The sequence below is a fragment of the Diadema setosum genome, chromosome 1 (assembly GCF_964275005.1).
Source record: "Diadema setosum chromosome 1, eeDiaSeto1, whole genome shotgun sequence".
In the NCBI taxonomy this organism is placed as follows: Eukaryota; Metazoa; Echinodermata; class Echinoidea; order Diadematoida; family Diadematidae; genus Diadema; species Diadema setosum.
The window spans coordinates 24,890,507-24,910,305 of NC_092685.1; the positions used below are offsets into that span (position 1 = coordinate 24,890,507).

Consider the following 19,799-nt stretch of genomic DNA (forward strand, 5'->3'; position numbering starts at 1 on the left):
TCATTGCTTTCACATATCTGTATCCTTCTTACAGTAATCTTCATATCTCTCCATACCCCAGCTTTAAGAATCACACCTTAAAACAAACACACACACACTCACGCACAAGCATACAAATGCAAATTTAATGATTGTCTACATCATTAAATCACATGCAAAATTTACATTATTAATTGACATGTAACAGTACATTCTCTAATAACAACAAAAAGTTCTGTCCATACTGTCCTGCTATCCTGGAATGTCTACCTATATTTTATAATTCTGCTGGTGACACATCTCATAGTGACATCTGTATGTAGTGACTCCTTAAGTAACAAAACTGAGATAATTCACTACATGTAGGGTTAAACTATTCTCTTTTACAATGGTCTGTACAGTGTGGGGCAGACAATTCATCTGCGTGCTGCTGAGATGCATGCTACCTATCATGTCTGCATGAATCATCGACAGTGTTCTTTAATCATAACATTAGTACAGAAATTGTGACAAAATATACATCGTTCATACTGTATATTAGAATTCTTGAATTCGGCAACATACGTGTAGATGATCGAGGCTCAGGATATTTTATAAGCAGCATGAATGGGATTGTTCCCAATACATACACTTCTTACAAAACTGCACACTAAAAATTAGAATACATCACCATGCTGATACAAAACAAGAGTGATACATTGTGCAAGAATTAACTAGTCAAATTCACAAAAGAATACATGAATTCTCTTCACTTTCAACTGAATGTAACTGAATGTAACTTCAAAAAGTCCTTTTCTGATACAGATCAAAGGATTTCTTTTGACAAAAAAAATACTCCATTTGTTTTTATTTAATCCCTTCTGAATAGTGTAATAACTAGTGCATAAGTAGATACATATAGAGCATAATCACATACTCATATATGAAGTAGTACCCCCACCAATCAGAGCCAGAGGATTCTCATACTGTATGCAATTGAGGTACGTGTAGACGTATACCTGTAGTGCGAAACTAAAGCATGGTGAACACTAACCCCAGCGCTGTAATGCACTTGTCAATGTAATGACTCACCCCACTACCCCCGGATATGGGTGCGTCATTTCCTCGTTTGGTCCGTCAAATTTGTGACCCAGGTGTTCGTCATTTTACCAGCTTTGTCCGTCAAATTTTTGACCGAGGGGTGCGTCAAAACCCCATCATTGTCGGTCAAATTTTTGACCGAGGGGTGCGTCATGGTACGTCACTTGGCTATGGAAAATAACACGCATTATTCTGAACCGAGGGGTGCGTCACTTGCTATGGAAAACTGCACGCATTTTTGCACGCTACCAGTACCGTATGCACGTACCGCGAGTGCAATTACAGTGAGCGTTTTCCCGCGGCAAGTGAAAGTCGGGAAGCGTTTTGGAATAAGAGGGGAAAATGCTTGCCAGAATCTGGCAAACAAATAATTTAAAAGCCACCTTTTCTCCTCACATTTTCTAAATAATGTTCTGTGGTGACAAAGGCAAATTTTTGACAGTAAAAGAAGCGGCAGCAGAAGAAACTGCCTGCCGCATGCCATTTTCTGCTCGCGGGATTAGCCCGACGAGATGCGCGACACTGTGCTGCAGTATGCATCCACCGGACTAGCAATGGCCGCGCACACACAGCACATCTGCAAACATGTGATTGTCATGTATGGATTGCATGCACAGAATACACACTACAAATGTACGGAATACCCACTTAGTATCGTAGCATGCAGCAGCGTGATGTACGGTGAATGACGGTACGGTGCTTACAGGGCCAGGGTAAGGGAAACTTGCCGAAACTTTGACAAATTATGTTTACGAACCAAAAGAAAATGAAATTGCTTGAATAAAACGTATGCAAAAATCGTTTCAGTATTTTCGGGGGTGCGTCAAATGTACCGAGGTTGTCCGTCAAAAAAGTGACTGTGGTGTTCGTCACTTTCAACATGTTGTCCGTCAAAAAAGTGACTGTGGTGTTCGTCACTTGCAGCGTTTTGTCCGTCAAAAAAGTGACTGTGGTGTCCGTCAAAAACCCCGTGTGGTCAGTCAAAAAATGACCATGACGCACCCATGTCCGGGGGTAGTGGGGTGCGTCATTACATTGACAAGTGCATAACCAGTAACACGGTACGTGTTGGGGTCGCTGCTGCGGTTAGGTGAACACTTACCAAGCCTTGGTTGACAGCTACTGTATGTATTTACATACATTTCCACAACTTCACACGCATAGTTGAAATTATGGACAATATCTATTCTTACGTTAAACTATTCAGTATTGTAAACATTAAATTTATCTAGACTAAACACGTACACAGCTATTAAAGTCTTTCTTGCTAGCTGCTACTGTTTAACTTCTACAATTTAAACTAGGAGACTTCTGTTAGAACCTAGTTATAGTAAAACCTCTCTACCTAGTTACTTGTAAATTTATCAACAGTTGAGTTGGCACTGTTGCAGTGTTGGAGCATGATCTATCTGCAGGGAGTCTGGTTTCTAAATGTTATTCAAATCTAGATCTAGTAGACTCTAATGTTACACGCAGTAGTAGAATACCACTGAAAACAAGTGATTACAAGCGTTATGATCATAACTCCGACGTAAAATAATTTCACCATGAAACATCGAGAACTAAATTTATTAGAAATCTATTGTCTGCGTCAGGCGCAATTCATCATTCATATTAAACTGCTGCTGCATAAATGATGTGTGATATCTGCAAACAATTATTATAACGTGTGGGACTACGATGTACACATTAACTTCGATAACTATTATATATTTATGTTTTTCTGCGAAAAATTGTACGGTAAATTTGATAATTGGGTTGCATCATGTTTTTAATTCTAAGTGATGTAAAAAAATCACAGAAATATTGAAAGTAACTCAAGATAACTTACAAAACATGCAGGACGTCCTTTCCAGCTTCACCCATCCAGTCAGTATCCAGTTCTCTTCAACTTCAGCAACTTAACTGCCGACAGCAAGTGAACGATCTTTTTTGGTGTGTTTTTGTGGTTGTGTGTGATCGCGGATACGGATACTGTAACCGGATCAAAGAGGTACTCTTTGAACCGGATCGGTCGCGGTGTTTGCGTGCACACATACTTAGTACATGTACTGCGAACTCTTCTAAGAAAGTTCAGTGGCACACACATCATGTCATGGTGCACCACACGGAACTATACATGGACACACATGACACGCACAATAATGAAATGTGAAGTTGATTTCAAGCGATTTTAATAATTATGCAGATGACAACCTAGTTTGAAAACATCGTAGGTCTATAATCTTAAATCTGCAATAATTTGGGGAAAAACATTTTGGGGCACTAAGCCTATTTTTCATCTTTTTTTTCTTTTTTTTTTTCTTTTTTTTTGGGGGGGGGGGTAAAACACGCAATTTCAACTCTCATTATTCCATATTCTTTAACACTTCAGAATTAATTTCAAAGTATTTTATGGTTAAGAATGAACAAAACAAAACCCCACTAATATTAGCCCTGTCTCATTTACGTTATAGGAACTGTGCTGAAATATAAATACAAATGCATCGGGATTTTAAAAGTGGACTAAGTTGCAATGTGTCCGTAACGCTAAAAAGAAAATAATTAGAATTAAACATTTAGAACAATATCTACTAAAAGATTTAGGCATATAATAACTGATCAAAACAGCATTAAAGTTAGAAAACCAAGATCCAGATATGGGCATTTTCACGAAACTTATGATTAGATCTATGCAGAACAGAGTCGTGCAAGAAAGTAGGTCAGGGTCTACAGTTCAATTTCATAGACAAACACAATAAAGAGTACAATTATCAGTGTTACACAGTAACAGGTTTAGTAATTTATTCACATACAGGTGTAGCTCAAGTCATGAGAGACAGTGACTGCTGATGTGTAATAGGTCTCTATAGGGGGCATGCATATGCATAATAACATAGTAAAGGTATACATCAGATTAATTTGAACACAGTGGGTATTTGAATGTATCCAGATAGCTATGATGATTACTGTATATTAGCAGTGCAAAAGCACAGTTATTCACTGTTCATGATACTCATTGAGTTTTTGTTTTTCTGTCATTAAATCAAGGTTGAAGAACCTTCAATTGTCACTTGGCAGCCTGCGAGTTGCATGCTGATGGAAGTAAACGTCGACTCGGTGTCAACATATTGGTGTCTTGGTTGGATGTTCTGAGAATTGCAGTGGAGTGAGGTGGATGTGAGCATCTACTATATTAGCCACAGATATTATCATCTTAGGATCTCATAACCACATAACCTTCAATTTGTCATGTTCTTCTTTTAGCCCGTTCCTAACACTGTAATCTATATATAGGTCATACTTAGTCACAGGAGATGGTGATGGTACCACCACCTTGGCATTGTCCAAAGCCCAGACCTATAAGGCCCTATTCAAATCAGTACCGGTACCCACACTTTATATAATTCTATTTCAGGATTGTCTGTTTTGCTGGCATATGAACAGCTTCCTGTCCTCTCTTAGAGTAGGCCTAATAAATGCAGATAAATCCCGATACATCTTCGTTTTACGTTTAGTGTTTTCCCTCCTTTTTAATCTTACGATAAAGCTGTGGTGGTACTATTTCGTTATGTTTTGTTTAATTGGTTGTTTAAATTGGCTGCCGTGCTTTTGGATTGTGTAGTGTTGCTGGTTTGATCCGTCTGTCGGTCTGTTCCTGGTGCAGGTATCTTACATTCAAGCGTCGAACTCGTTAACTTTGTACAAGGATACATGCACGATATAAGCCTATAATGTCTTCATAGCGCTGTCAGTGTCATTTTACTCATACACTGTAAACACACGCACACACACACACACACACACACACGATAAAGATTAATAGATGGATAGATAGATTGATAGATATAATTATTCATTCGAACATAAAATTATCACAATGATTGATTGAATAACAATATGATTGTTCGTTAACATGATGCATAAAAGATGTTTTAACATGATCTATCTCTTCCTTACAAAGAAGAATTTATGATCAAACTGCAATGTGTATTTTGATAATGCTTTATGTGGCTTAAAAAGCTTTAAAAGTAGGAAGTAATAACATACAAACTGTCTCGTGTCGTTTCATAAATTGCTTTTTTATTATGATAGAAAATTCTCTGTGAAGAGGTTACTATTGTTATACTGTTTGTAACACGAAACCACTTGACGTTTTCGCGGAGGGGGGGGGGGGGCGTTCTAGTATAATGATACTATCATTTTTGCTATTTTTTTTTTAAAGATGGTATATTATTTTTATTTGGTAAAAAGTAGGTCTTATAAGGAAGGTTGATGTTAATTGGTGCCTGTAACAACAGTTCACCCTGTCTGACGTACAAGGAGTTGCATTAATGAAGTAGCAGACTTGGTATCACCAAGGAGGTTCAAGAGAATGGAGTCACAACTGTCTCATTTCCTTTGCTAGATGTTCGATGCCGCCACTCAAAAATATTTGAAGCATGTGCCAAACAGGATCTGCCACGCAGATAGGAAGACAATAGACTCGTGTCTCATTACATAATTCAATCACCAGTCACTTTCTAAGAAGATATTTCTTTATGATGGTAATTACTTTTCGCTATCCCGTCGTATAAAAGGTAGGTTGTACTGACACGAGGACGCGCGAATAGAAATTGGGCAAAAAATACTGAAATAAAGATTTAAATTACTCGACTGGGCATACCCGGGCACTAATCTGACATGACATTGTCTATCAATAAAGAATTATACTTGAAGATTGTTCCATATTAGTTTCATTTGTGGAAATTAAGGGGAAAAGTGATAAAACCAGCTTTCAAGGATGGTACAGTTTTAAACATTTTCACATGATACAGCTCTGATTTACACTTATGCACAACTTTCTGGACGGGATTGACTTTTGTTTTACATGCTTTTATATCATTAAGTGAAATTTCATTTCATTTAATAGATAAATAAGTGAAATATGGCCAACATTCTAATAACGTTCAAAATGAATCTTCAGATTGCTCAGCAAGACGGCGGCGTCGAACATCGATCATCAAAGGCACAAGTGCACCTGTGGAATTCTTTTGTACATCAATAGAAATCTGACAACTGTTTGAGTAATTACAGCCAGTTGGAACTCCAACTCTTAAAGGGATTGTATAGTTCTGGTTGAGACCTAATTTCAGGTTTCTAACATTTTTTTGGTGAGATAATGAGAAACCTCTTATGAAATATGAAAGAGCATGTAATTCCATGAGGAATTCAATGTTTATTTGATGAAAATTGGTTTTGAAATAGCTGAGATATCCAAAATAGAGCGTTTCTAATAAGTGTGGGACCCACACTTTATTACGATCGCTTTGTTTTACTTTGTTTTTGGATGTTTCAGTCCTTCCAAAACCGATTTTCATCAAATAAACTTTGAATTCCTCTTAAAATGGTTAGCTCTGTACTATTTCATAAGTGTTTTCTTGGTATCTCGCAAAAAGTTAAAAGCCAAATTCTCATCTCCACCAATACTGTACCATCCCTTTAAACCTCCTTGGTATCACAGGGTTGAGTTAAAGTAAGTTAGTGTAGACCAAAGAGTATAGAAGCGCACGCTTTGGTGTAGACTATTATCGATCATATATCGGTATAGAAGAACGACGGAGCTCGCTGTAATCTCCATTCCCCCCCCCCCCCCCCATAATATCTGCCTGGTCCTCTGTTGTGCTCTCCTTATACAAGTACATGTTGTAGACAAGACATTTTGTACTTCCATGGACATTCATTGAGAGGAAAAAACAAAGTCAGAAGGAGTGAAAAGGTAAATTCAGGTGGCGACAGGAAAAGGTGAAAACATTCTTAGTCAAGCACAGCTGATATGACGCATCGAATCAGGGAGGTGGGAAGAGATCTCTTCCCACCTCCCTGGTCGAATAGTGTTAAATCCTATAAAGCCCGGGGGCACTGTGCCCCGCCGGCGCCACGTTTTCAAAAATGGGGGGGGGGGGGGGCACTTCCGGGTTCCATGAGCTAACGTGGGGAAAAAAAAAAGTGGGGGGGGGGGACAAAGTGGTGACATCTTTTTTATGTACATTTTGTTTGCCACTCCCCAACCAAATTGGTGACTTTACCTAGAAATTTTGTTGTAAATATAACTTAGCAATGTCCGGCATCACTGGTTGCCAAACGGAAAGTGACAGCCATGTCAGTCGGATATTGCGTGTTTTTCTCTTCCAATTTGGGTGAAATTGGGTTTTCTTTAATATAATTGGGTGAAGGACCAACACAGAGTACTTGTAACCATAACAAAAAGTGAAGTTTGAATTGTTATTTTATGACAAATATTAACGTGATTGGTCCAATAATAAAGGGAGAGGATACACTCTTCACAGAATACATGATCAACGTATACATTATTATGATCATAGCTGTTACAGCTCATTGTATTTTCATAACTCTGTTTGACACACGAATACACAACTTTCATCGCTTTGTATATATATCTTATCAATTTACTGTGACATTGTATGAACTAAGTCATCATGCTACTTTATATAAAATGCCAAATATTTCATACAAAATATTAGTCGCTTTGTACACTTCCCCAAAAGCATTGTGACATCACATGAATTGGAATCATACTGTGACATGCAAACCTTTAGAAGAACCACTGCCCTAAATCATATTGCCGTGTAATATACAGGACATCTTAGTGGAGTTAGCATCTGTTCAATGGATCCAACATAACAATGCGATTGAATTTGAGCTTATTTTCCTAACATTCACAGCGAATATTACATCAAATTGTTACATTTTTGACAGGAACAAGAGTTACAGAAACAAAGTTGTGCCAAACAAGAGAAAATTGTATTTTTTATCTTACGTGTCAATGGGTGCGTGCCTAACCCACTTGAGGGAAAGCAGGCTTGTTTGTTCGTTTCCAACAGCTTGGTCATAATCAATAAAGTAAAGCGATCGGATGATAAGAAAAGACATCCTTAACGACCCCATCCCGAAAAAAAAATACAAGAACTAACAATTACAGAACAGCACGTGAGATACACTAAGACAATGCAGTGTAAGTAAAAGGAATCCTCATTTAGAAATGGATTTACATGAAACATTGTTTCTTCATAATTATGCCTGAATTCAGACATGACACACTTCGGAACACAGTATAATACATACGTGCAGGTAATGCAATTATCCTATAGTTAGGAATGCTCTGGTAAAAACGTTGATACTATACGTAAATGAAAGACAAAAGACCAAAACAAAATAATTTTTCAGTTTTACACTATGATAGAAAGACAAAGTCATTACAAAACGGATTATGTGCAACATCTTTCATTGATCAATACATCTTTGGTAGTTTTCAGTACGCTTCTAAGTGCACGAAATATAAGACCCCGAATATAATGATATATCCAAGTGTTTAATACGTGTACATACCCCAAGCTCTTTCTTCTACATTTCGCTCTCATCTACACTCTTATTCTCTTTCTCTTTCGTTATACACATTTGTACTAGTACCTCTGATGACATGTGCATGAAAGTCTTAAAGTCACAAACCAGTAGCTATTAGCCGTCCTGTGTTTGTTTTGGTTATTTCCATTTTGTGTTTGTTTTTACACTGTCAGCGATCAACACGTAAATTCACTGTTTTACTGCTGACATGAATGTGGTTGACGTTACTACACATCTTTAAAAAACAACAGCAACATCAAAATAGTGTGGACTTCATATGAAACATTCATCAGCTGACAATTTCTTACGCTAATTAACCTTAACCAACAGGCATTACAGCTAAGTGTGTCATGGAGCGCTTATGCTAATTGAATACACTTTTTTTCCATAACAAGTTTTCGCAAACCACACCATTCAAGTAACGCAGCTATTGTCCTTTATAACTCAACTACACACTAGAAAAGAAATCATATTAACAGGTTGCAAATCTCTAACATTACTGTTTCGTAATAGTTATTTCTGGTGATCCTATTATAGACTTCCCTGTTATATCCCTTTCCTTGTCCCTTGATTTTTTCTAATGAATGGGTCTAACGCGGAGGTTTATTCCGTTCGGCGGAGTCAGGAAACCAAGATTGCCAAGTTTGGGAGGAATCTGAAATACAAACAGAAATATAGATATATTATATTTAACACCCTTAAAGAAAATTATATTTCGCTGCCAGATTAGTCGACTGCTTATGTCATGTCTTATACTGAAAAGTACCATCACGCGCTTTGCTAACAAGCGTACATAGATAACATTTTCGGATGATGGCATCACAAACTATGTATACAGCCCTTCGCACGAGCCGAAAATCTGAAACCAATAGTGAAGGATCTTTATTCGTGCAGCGGAACAAGATTTCGCATTTAGTGATTTAAGATAAGACGCTCTACTCAATTCTGCTTCGTCCCATTGAATATATCATGCGGATGTCATCTTTCATCATGATTGTATATGGTTGAAGTCTCCCGTACCACGGGACTCGTGATCATTCACTGTTTAAAGATTGGAGGCACTATAACTATCGTTATATTGGCATTTTTTTTTTAATTCTTATATCACACGTATACATAAGTAATCATAATTATAGATGTTTGATATAACAACATTTTTACAGAAGTCCAATAAGCACGTTTGTAGGCTATTGTAGTCAATGTATCAAAATGCAATTATACAATCAGACAAATAGATAGATAGACAGATAGATAGATAGATAGATAGATAGATAGATGCAGATGAGAACTGAACTGGTCTTATCACATCATAGTATTACGATGAAGGAAAAGAGAAGTAATTTTTAATGTAATGTATGTAAGGTTGATAGAAGAGCTACAATAACCAATCAAAAATACCTCAGTCTCCGGGCCTGGTTCGAAGCGGTACTTCTGCAAGATACACACCGTTGCCACCTTTATCTCGAGAATGGCAAACCTTACACCGATACAGCTGCGGGGACCGAGCCCGAAGGGAACCCATCCCGATGGGTGGTTGTTAGCCCGCCTCTCCTTGCTGAACCTTAATGTCAGACACAAACACAAACACAAATATGAACAGAGTAGCATTTGTGTATTTCATTACTATCTCTTGCCTCGCTGCTCTTTGACATTCATTTGTTTTGGTTTTGATTTTTAATTGTTGTTGTTGTTGTTATTATTATTGTTGTTGTTGCTGTTGTTGTTGTATTTTTTTTTTGGGGGGGGGGGCAGGGGGAATGGGGGAAGTTCGGCCATGGACAGTAATGACGAGATTGCAGTCTGATATTGGTTGTTCGCTTCGGAAGTATTACATTACCTTGTCGTAATTCACTTATCAAATTAAGCATTCGATTATTGTCTGCCAGCAGTCTCCTATATTGACGTGAATAGATCAGGACAGCGGTAGTCATGTCCCTTGAAATTTAGACGGATAAACAGAGCGATTTTCTGTGAGTCGAATGGTGAAAAAAAAAAGTATAACAAAATAGTATCCTTAATTAAGGTAATCGAAAGATGATTTTCAGAACGCGACCTTTAGTCATTAAGGCAAGCGGCGGTTTATTGAGAATTAGCGTCATATCACTGATGTTGAAATCATTTAGCCAGAACTCGTGACGCAATGTACGAGCAATAGCATTAAATAACTATTAATGTAACATGCTAACTCCATGGAGTCAACAAGCTTTGAACCACGCGCTTTTGTAAGAATCTTTTCTCTCGGACTTGTCAGGACCAATTAAGTGCTCTCGTGTTATGTGTATTATTATGTGCACGTATGTCTATGTATCTGGAAGGGTTAACTTTGCATGTGCTATCACAAAATATAATTTTCATTACCTCTCGGGGTCAAAGGTGTCTGGGTTTGGCCACAAATCGGGGTCGTGGTTGATGTTCCAGGTAGGGATAAAGATGTACTGTCCTTTCTTGATTGTCATCCCGTTGTACGTCACATCCTTGTTACACTCCCTCTCCACGCTTGAAAGAAAAGGAAATCAGCATTAAAACGATATTTCAAAACGATAATTCAGGTTACAACATGGATGAGTCAACAAGAGTCATGATTATTATCAGGCAAGTTCATGTGTTATGCATGGTAGCTCAACCAGCCTGCACTTGGATGCCACTTCGGTTCGCTAATGAAATTTTTGGAAAAGGGTCTTGTCATCTCTTGTTCTATATCAAATTACGCAAACATCCCCGGTAAATAACTTACCCCCATCACGTTTCATTATGTGCGTGAAATCATAGCAAAAGTGGGAAATTGAATGAAGTGAACTTCGCATCGAATAACCTCATGCAAATTCACAAATTACGATTATGAGCCGTCTTACACTTCTCCTGGTGGGTAAAAGCGAAGTGTTTCCATAACAACCATGTTGAGGTATTCCATCTTGGCGATGGTCTCAAAGGTGACGTCATCCAGAGTTGGCGCCATGCGAGCCACCTCGGCGATCAGTCGGTCCTGGACAGATTCGTTGGTAGCCAGGAGGTAGGAAAGGAAGCCAAGAGCCGTACTGGTTGTCTCGAAGCCAGCAAGGAAAAATCCTACAGACTGAACAAGGAAAATGATACACAATACTATCAGTGACTACCGTTTTATGTGTGTGTTTATACATGTATCAAATGTATCAAGTTTTACATGTATTACGTGTTTCAAGTTTTAATTTCTATGTTCGTGAAAAAAAAAGAAGAAGTACATATTATTTTGATACAATAGGAATGATATTATAACCTTTGTTTATATATACTTGGGTCCACATTTTGCAAATATGTTACTTTGTACAGCGTTGCCCAGTTTAGAATATTGCCTTTGCATTATTTGAAAGGAAACACTACGTGCCACTGAAAAAAGAATGCGTGTGTGTGTGTGTGTGTGTGTGTGCACGAACTTTTGTGGTTTACTTGGTTTTTTGTGGGGTTTTTTTTTTTCGAAACCATTAACGCCCTTATCATTCCCAACCGACGCTACATCGTTGGATTAGGAACAGATATTATATAGTAGTGTTCTTATAATCATACGTCTTGAAGGCATTGCTCAATGGGCACCACCCGGCGGCCCCCATTCCTTCTCAAGCAAACACCCCAAGAGAAGAAGAGTAAAGAAGAGAAGGGAAAGGACACGAATGAGTCCAAAATGAGAGAAGGAGGGTAGAATCAATAAACATAATAGAGACAGCAGGAGGAAGCAGACATCTGTATAGATGTACGAAACAGAAAATGACACAGAAGTATGATTATTCTTGTTGCTGTACCAGCTGAATTGGCAGATTTTCACCACGACGCCAAGCCCTGTTTACAATATAAACGTTATAAACGATTATAAACGTGGAAACCAATTTCAAAGGTAGTTTTTTTTTTTCACTTCGCATTCTCACACATTTACTATTTGAAACATGTGAAAGCAGCAAATTTATGATTGGTGATGATGAACTCAATGCCATATCGTCGTTGGCCGTGCTGGTCAATGCTGTGTTGTTGTTGTTGTCGTTGTTTGTGTTGTTGTTGTCGTTGTTGTTGCTGTTGTTGTTGCTGTTGTTGTTGTTGTTGTTGTTGTTGTTGTTGTTGTTGTTGTTGTTGTTGTTGTTTTTATCTGCATGTCTTACTACAGTGCTTCATGATTTCAATGCCGGTATACATGCCTACCGACCTGGAAAATTTGGAATATCAGACACAGACGAATGAACTGAAAAAAAAAAAAAAAAAAACCCGAACAGATTTCAGCACGAAGTCTCACATTGCCCAAAATTTCCTTCATGTCGAGTGCCGTCTTCTGGGCTGGTTTCCACCCGGTCTCCTGGGCTAGATCACTGATACCGTCCTCGACCTCCGTAGCGTGCCCGGCATCATCCTTCTCTTTGTGGGCATTCAACATCAGCCGCAAGAAGTCTGAATTCTGCGTGAGAGTGAAATGGACAGCGTATATTGCAATGGAGTTTCATTACAGCCCTTGAAGTTTTACTGAAGGGAGGATGCACGTGACAAAAGAAAATGAAAGAAAGGGGGATATCGTCTAGTGGAACTGAAACTGCACCTGCTCAAAACGATATTTTTGAGGCAGACCATGTTACAAGTGATTAGCGGTGATGATGTGACGTCAAAATCTTGCACAATCTATAGGAAGTAAGGAAAAAAATTATACTATACAGTATGTGTCATAAAAACGAATGAACGCAAGGGAGACGCTTTGATGCAGTTTGGCTAACCACAGATTAGCACTTCGACACGAAGTTTAAAAGGGGACCTCCGGATGATTTTCAGGCGTTTACATTAAAGAATAACTATAAATTGGTTATACTGGGTACAGAGTTTTAGGATTTACAGTGATCGGGATGAGGAATATGAATGTTTTCAAATCACAATGAGCAAGGATGATGACATGGTAGCCTCGCCATACGAATGCATGAGTTGGGGCACAAGGAAGCAGAACAAAAGCAGAAAGCATGCATAAATTCTACACAAGTGAACTTGTTAAGCAAGCCGTCGTCATGCCTTAGTGAAAAGTTCCTAACTTCTAAGAACTGATAGATCCCACAATTGCATCTAAAATCAGTTGAATTGAACTTAGGATTAATTTAAGCACTTAGTGAACAGACTCCGCGATAACCTCTTTCAACTGATGTACCCTCGACCAACAGATATATTCAGGTTTATAATTGTCCACACGCATTTAGATCTTTAAAACATTTTGGATTAACACAAGTTTGACGAACCTCTGATGTTTCATCTGCTTTTCTCTCAGCAATCGTCTTCTCGAAAACTCCCATGAAAAAATTCTCCACGTCTTCCGGAAAGACGCCCCGCTTGTAGAAGAAATTGATTACGAGAGTCGACCACGGGAAGAGCACTGAGAGTTTTGAGAGAAGGAATGAGAGACATCGAAAGAGGTTTGGAGCTACTTGACTCGTGATGATAAATACACCTCACAGTTTGGTTTAAGAATATTACAATCAAGTTAACTTTCAGTTAATCTCGTGGTCTCCATGGTATAAAGAAAAATAAAGAATAAAAAGTGAAATGATTCGAAGCATTATTTTTCAGTCTTTCGTGAAAATGGTCCTTCAATTGTCTTTCAACAGTGTGTCAGCGATCTCTCAATGAGCGCTCAAGGGTCTTACTGGTTTTTCAACTATCTTTCGACAGTCTATCAAGAATTGCCACATTTTTGGAGATAGATAAATAAATAAATAAATAAATAAAAAACGAACAAACAAACAAACAAAGAAATAGATAAATAAATAGATAGATAAATGAACATATATATATATTTCTTCTTCTTACGATATAAATAATCTTAAGTTCAAAATTCTGCCGTTTGCTGTATACTCACTGGATAAAAGAATGATTGGGCTGGTGATGCTGAACGAAAAGGCCTTCTTGGCATGGGTGATGAACGGATCATCCTTGTTGACTAGTGAATTGACTCTCATACCGAAGGCACACGATCCCACAACATCCATGGCAAAGCCGCCATACAAACTGGAACAAAGCACATTAGATTTGACAATAAAAGACACACAGTCATTCAACGGGCCAAAGTGGTTACAAAGGTATACTCGTAGACATGTATTATAATTATACTATGATCTTGCAACTTGAATCTCAGAAAAAGAAGAAGAGAAAGGAACGGAAGAGGACGAGGATGCAAAGAAGAATAAAGAAGGATGATGATGATGATGATGATGGTAGTGGTGGTGGTGGTGGTGGTAGTGGTGATCAGGAGGAGGAGGAGGAGGAGGAGGAGGAGGATCTAACAACCCATCAAACTTCAGCTAGCCATGGTCTCATGTATACTTACTCTTTGCATTCTATGGGCTTTCCCGCAGCTTCCCGTTCCGAGAAGACGCTGACCAGTACCTCGCCGCAGTCCCGCATCAGTGGGACCATCTGTGATACAGGAATGTCATGATCGAGGGATTAATAATATGGGCGTTCGATACGTCGTGCTGTGTTTACACTATGTTCCTGGCGGCCTCGGCAGTCACGTTTCAGGCCACCGTGGACAAAACGGGATGGACGTGAGACAACGTGGTGAGACGGGATAGGCAAACGTGCACGGCAATACATGATTGCCGTGATTGCCGTGTCAGGTTTTTGAATTGTCAAAACAAAACAAAAAATTAAAAAAACAGCCACGGCAGTCCCGGTGCTAATGAGAAACATTGTATGCCGTAATAAAACGGGGTGAACGCAACAAAACACGACGGCACGTAATAGGCCGTAACATAACTTGGAGGCGGTCCCTAGCGGGACGCGCCGGAAAATATTGATAGTCTAGCCTGACCAGACGCCATGAGAACAGCGTCTGATAACTCTATGTTCACCGGAGCGAGGACTGGAACGAACAAGACCAAAATAAGAAGAAGGGAAAACATGAGAATGTCTCATCTACTCAGGACGCATTACGTTTCAGGCAAACGGGGCGCGCAACAGGGCTGCCGTGGCCGCCGGGAACATAGGTGTAAGCGCAGCATAACGCTTGATAAGAGACGGTTTGTTAAGATTGCCTTCTTAATGACGTGTTTACACCAGAGAATATTCTGAAACACTCTCTAGGAGACCTGAATGATCAGTTTATTTTTGGTTTGAATGAAACTGGTATCACTGGTTGAAGACGTAAACTCTAAAGCGCGAATGCATAAGTAGTGCATTTATAATTTTCCCATAATATTTTGTGGTGTGTTTCGCTTTCTAACGCCTCATAATGCGAATATGGGTACGACTGGAAACGTTTCCCAGTTAACGCCGTCATTACCACTGGCCAACTGCACTATGTGAGATGTCTATTTTATAATACAAGAGAGTTAAACGCCAACCTTTTTCAGCTTGATGTTAGCAAACGTTGGGGAGAGAAGATTCCGCGTTCTTCGCCACCTGTCATCCCTGGCCCCCACTAAGCTCGATCGTATGATGCCCATATTCAGCCGGTTCCGCTGGTAGAAGGAGATAGACCATGCGAGTATTATTAGAGATGGAGAATTTAATAGATATCAAGAGCGAAATAGTGATGTTTCTACAGTAGTGTCTTTTGAACGTAATAATCATACACTTTGGACAAAAACTATGAAATTGAGGGGTGGTTACTACAAGAGAGGAGGTCAGGCGATATGCATGTTTAGTTAAAAGAAAAACAAATAAAACATGATGAAGCGAAAGTGATAAAAGAGAGAAGTTGAAAGGAGAGCGGATATGCAGCTAGTTTGAAAAAACAGTCGTGTGAACATGATGCAGACGAGATCTGAAGAAGGCGGGAAATTTGAGAAGGGCCTTGCCGCGACTTGTAAATGGAAGTTGTACGACAAAATTGATGTGCACCAGTTCTTGCTTGCTTATGAATATTGCTTCCTATACACGTAAAACAAAATAACCAAAAAAAAAAATAATGATAATGTCCAAGTTCCATCAAAACTACTATTCGTATAGCAAAGTAGATACGGCCATAATACCTGATGTCACAAGTGAAGCCATCCGATCAAATTCTCACCTCTCTGTTCACGAAGCAGTCGAAATCCTTTACGAGGATCTTCCTGGCGATGTCAACATCGGCTACAAGGAGCATAGGCTTCCGAAAACTGTACACCCTGCCAGCCATCAAGACAGCCAGTGGAACACGAAATGGAAGTCAATTATAATTATACTCTACATAATTCTGTAGCTATAGTTTTACCTCAATCTCTTTTCTCCTCAAGTTAATTCAAATTAATGAAATCTGGTTGATTCTTGAAATTTCACTTCCTCTAACAATCTCCATGCAGGGTATGAATTATGAATATGCTAGAAAGCAATAAACGAGTTTTCCTGAGGTCAGTATCTCTATAGATATTCACAGATGATTCGTCAAGTGCCAAATAGTTGCAATACATTGTGTGACTATGGGCTGAGAGTCAGTCACATGAAATGGTGACTATCATGTCAAATGGCTGGGTTTTTACTTGATCTTCTTATTCGATTGGGAAAACACAATGCGCCAATGTTTAAATCCCAAAGAATCCGTGGATCACGATATCCTTGTCTGAAATAATTTCAAATGCAATTCGCTTCATTTTCACGAATAGATCATATTGTACGGAAATTTCCCTTTTTTATCAATACATCGTATCACATCACTTACCCGACAACTTTGCCATATTTCTTGAAATACCCTGCAAAAACATCATGGAACACCTGTAGGTATAAAAGCAAAGGGAAAGCATATTACAAGCTCTCCTTTTTATCTTCCCCTCCATTTTCAATATCATGCAGTAAAATAGCATGTATACGTTTATTTATTTCTCCCTCAATTCACGGCGTTTATTTATTACGATATTTCGACGTATTGAGAATTTAAATGCATTTTTATTTTTTAATTATCTGTCATTTTCTCGTGCTATGTTTGTATATTGTCACTCGTTGTTAAAAATGTAATAAACGAAACGAAGAAAAACAGTATGTAATAATCTTTTGGAATAAAAAAAAATCGTAACATCTGGAAACACGATATGCATCAGTTGCATTAGACTCTTGATACAGGTGGATATATTCCATACCATTTTCTTCTATATGATTTATCTTTTCTTGATCTCCTCTTCTATCGCCCCCCCCCCCCCCCTTCAATCTGGGCCCAATTTTGTACAAGATGTTAGGGTAGCAATTCTTGCTGAAAATAAAAATGGCAGCTTCTTGTATAGCAACAGCCAATCAGGAAGCGGGATTCTTGTCACGACCATAACACTCGCCATTGCAGTAAGACTTGCTTTCATGTCAGCCTTGTTTTTTTAATGAAATGGGGCCCAGATCCATCTTCTTTATAGATATTGTCACAGGAGTAAGAGGCTCACCACAAACCACTCGGTGAAGTTGCCGAACACCGGGATAGACGGGGGGCTCGGAATGCCGCGCCTCCAGAAGTACGTCCTGCACCATTTGTCATACCTGGTGGAGAAGTGACCAGGAAAACATGGGCAATTCCTTGATAGCAAAGACTGTTCTTCCAGGAATACACTCTGAGAAAAATAGGTTCAACTTTGCACCTTGAACAGTGTCACACTGGGAGCACCTTTGCGGGTACAACTTTGCACCTTTCAGACCAAAAGGGTATTGTGGTAAAGGTCTGATTTGTCTGATTTATTGTACAAAGTTGCACCCGTAATTAAGGTGCTCCTGGTGTGACACTGTCTTGTAAAGGTGCAAAGTTGAACCTATATTTTTCTTAGAGTGTAGGGCAATCCCTCTTTTTATAGAATAAATGTTCCTTAAAGTAATAAATTAAGGAAATGACAGGTCATTGATTGTAGTTAGTTTTAAATCCAGACATTTTTTATATACAGGCGCACCTCGCTCTATGTATGCCCCATACATGCATACACAGATATGACAATGATTTTTTTTTTGGTATCAATAATCATAATCCTTGTGTCTAAGAACATGAAATCGTTCATGAGTATACTTGATCTGAGTCTGAGATGACTGTACATATTATGAGATAAGAGTCACCTGTAATATTCCAATAAGATAAATGTCTAGACTAGAGGCATATTTGAACTTTGGTACTTCGTATCTGTAGTTACTCATTGTTCATGGCGACTGCCACTGAAATATGTAATTTGTTCACTGGAATTTAGTCTACGCTCACAAAATTGTTAAAATATGCATGGGTGAAAGACATTTTAGCTATATAGCTGGTTACACTAAAAACGCGTTGAATGGAAAAAGATCGATATTCATACTATGCACTCAACGACTACTCAAAGACGACCCTTTGACGATCTGCCTAGTCTTATGCATACAATATGTTGCAGTCGCGTTGTATGTACATAGTACAACCTTCGCCCTGTTGTATGGCACACAACACACGTATTGAGATATATAATCAGCACGCATACATTTAGGGGACTAAATCAAAGCCTATACATCGCTTTCATGCTCAATAAATATGGCCCAGATTCACGGAACAATACAATATAAAACAGCACCACTTACGGCTCGTCTTCAGTTGACTATCGACATGATATGGCATATTCACATGGAATTAGCAGACAATATTGTACCACTATATAATTGTAGGGCCATTAATATACAGACTAATGTATATGGTGCCCAGCTTGTATCTAATATCACTATGTATATATACTCACAAGAAGTATAGTACTATGCATGCAGCGATGACGCCTAATGTTGCGTACATGGTGGTGCTTGTTCTCTCTCCGTTTGTATGAGTTTTGCCAAACTCGTTGTGAATAGCGTGAACCCTTTATCTGGCTCTGACTTCGAACGCAAATTCAACAGATAGAAAATTATTTGTGCCGGAGACACAATGCTTCGTGTAGTTTGGTATACGGTAGCTGTACAATAATTCGTCAAGTACACAGTCACGGTACGACACAATATCAAACCTCGGCTGGACTCGATATCAATATTAATACCGATTAACCACGCCCACCGCGGGTAATATCTATCGCTGACAAAACAAACAGGGGAGCGGAAATATCATTTACCATAAATGGCAAGGTCTTGACTCGCCGCTTAAATTCTGGACCGCCTAATACAGAGAACTGATTTTGTTTTTCTGATGCTGCTACTCTGCCTGAGTGAATAAACACGTATAGAGTGAACACTTAAGCTACTCCAAACAGACGATGAATTTGACTACCAGGTGCCACACTCATTGTACCTTCCCTTCCTTCGCTCCCCCTTGATCTGTAGTCTAATACGCCTTATCATAACCGATGCATGGTTCGTTCCTATACACAAATAGCGCTTGAAGAGTATTATATACCATTACGTCCAATTACTTAAAGGGACTGTACAGTACTGGTTGAGGTAGGGATTCATGTTTTGAACATTCCTAAGTGAGATAATGA

At 38.8% G+C, this 19,799-nt stretch overlaps 1 protein-coding gene across 1 annotated transcript; it reads right to left on the minus strand.

Moving 5' to 3' along the window:
- Positions 1-8,964: 8,964 nt before the first annotated feature.
- LOC140228795 (cytochrome P450 3A6-like) lies at positions 8,965-19,154 on the minus strand. The gene is made up of 13 exons (XM_072309072.1): positions 19,074-19,154; positions 17,778-17,871; positions 17,072-17,124; positions 16,445-16,541; positions 15,777-15,893; positions 14,759-14,847; positions 14,291-14,439; positions 13,674-13,807; positions 12,698-12,856; positions 11,295-11,515; positions 10,801-10,938; positions 9,841-10,003; positions 8,965-9,097 (listed from the first exon to the last, which is right to left on the minus strand). Exons 1-13 carry the CDS (start codon positions 19,121-19,123, stop codon positions 9,020-9,022), a joined length of 1,542 nt encoding a protein of 513 aa, XP_072165173.1. The 5' UTR covers positions 19,124-19,154; the 3' UTR covers positions 8,965-9,019.
- Positions 19,155-19,799: the final 645 nt, after the last annotated feature.

Excerpts from the sequence above, each read along its gene's own strand:
- LOC140228795 (XM_072309072.1), bottom strand. The coding sequence starts at position 19,123 with ATGTACGCAACATTAGGCGTCATCGCTGCATGCATAGTACTATACTTC. Across the intron at positions 17,125-17,777 it reads ACTTCACCGAGTGGTTTGTG|GTGTTCCATGATGTTTTTGC; the intron begins GTGAGCCTCTTA and ends TTATACCTACAG. Across the intron at positions 14,440-14,758 it reads AAGCCCATAGAATGCAAAGA|TTTGTATGGCGGCTTTGCCA; the intron begins GTAAGTATACAT and ends GCTTTGTTCCAG.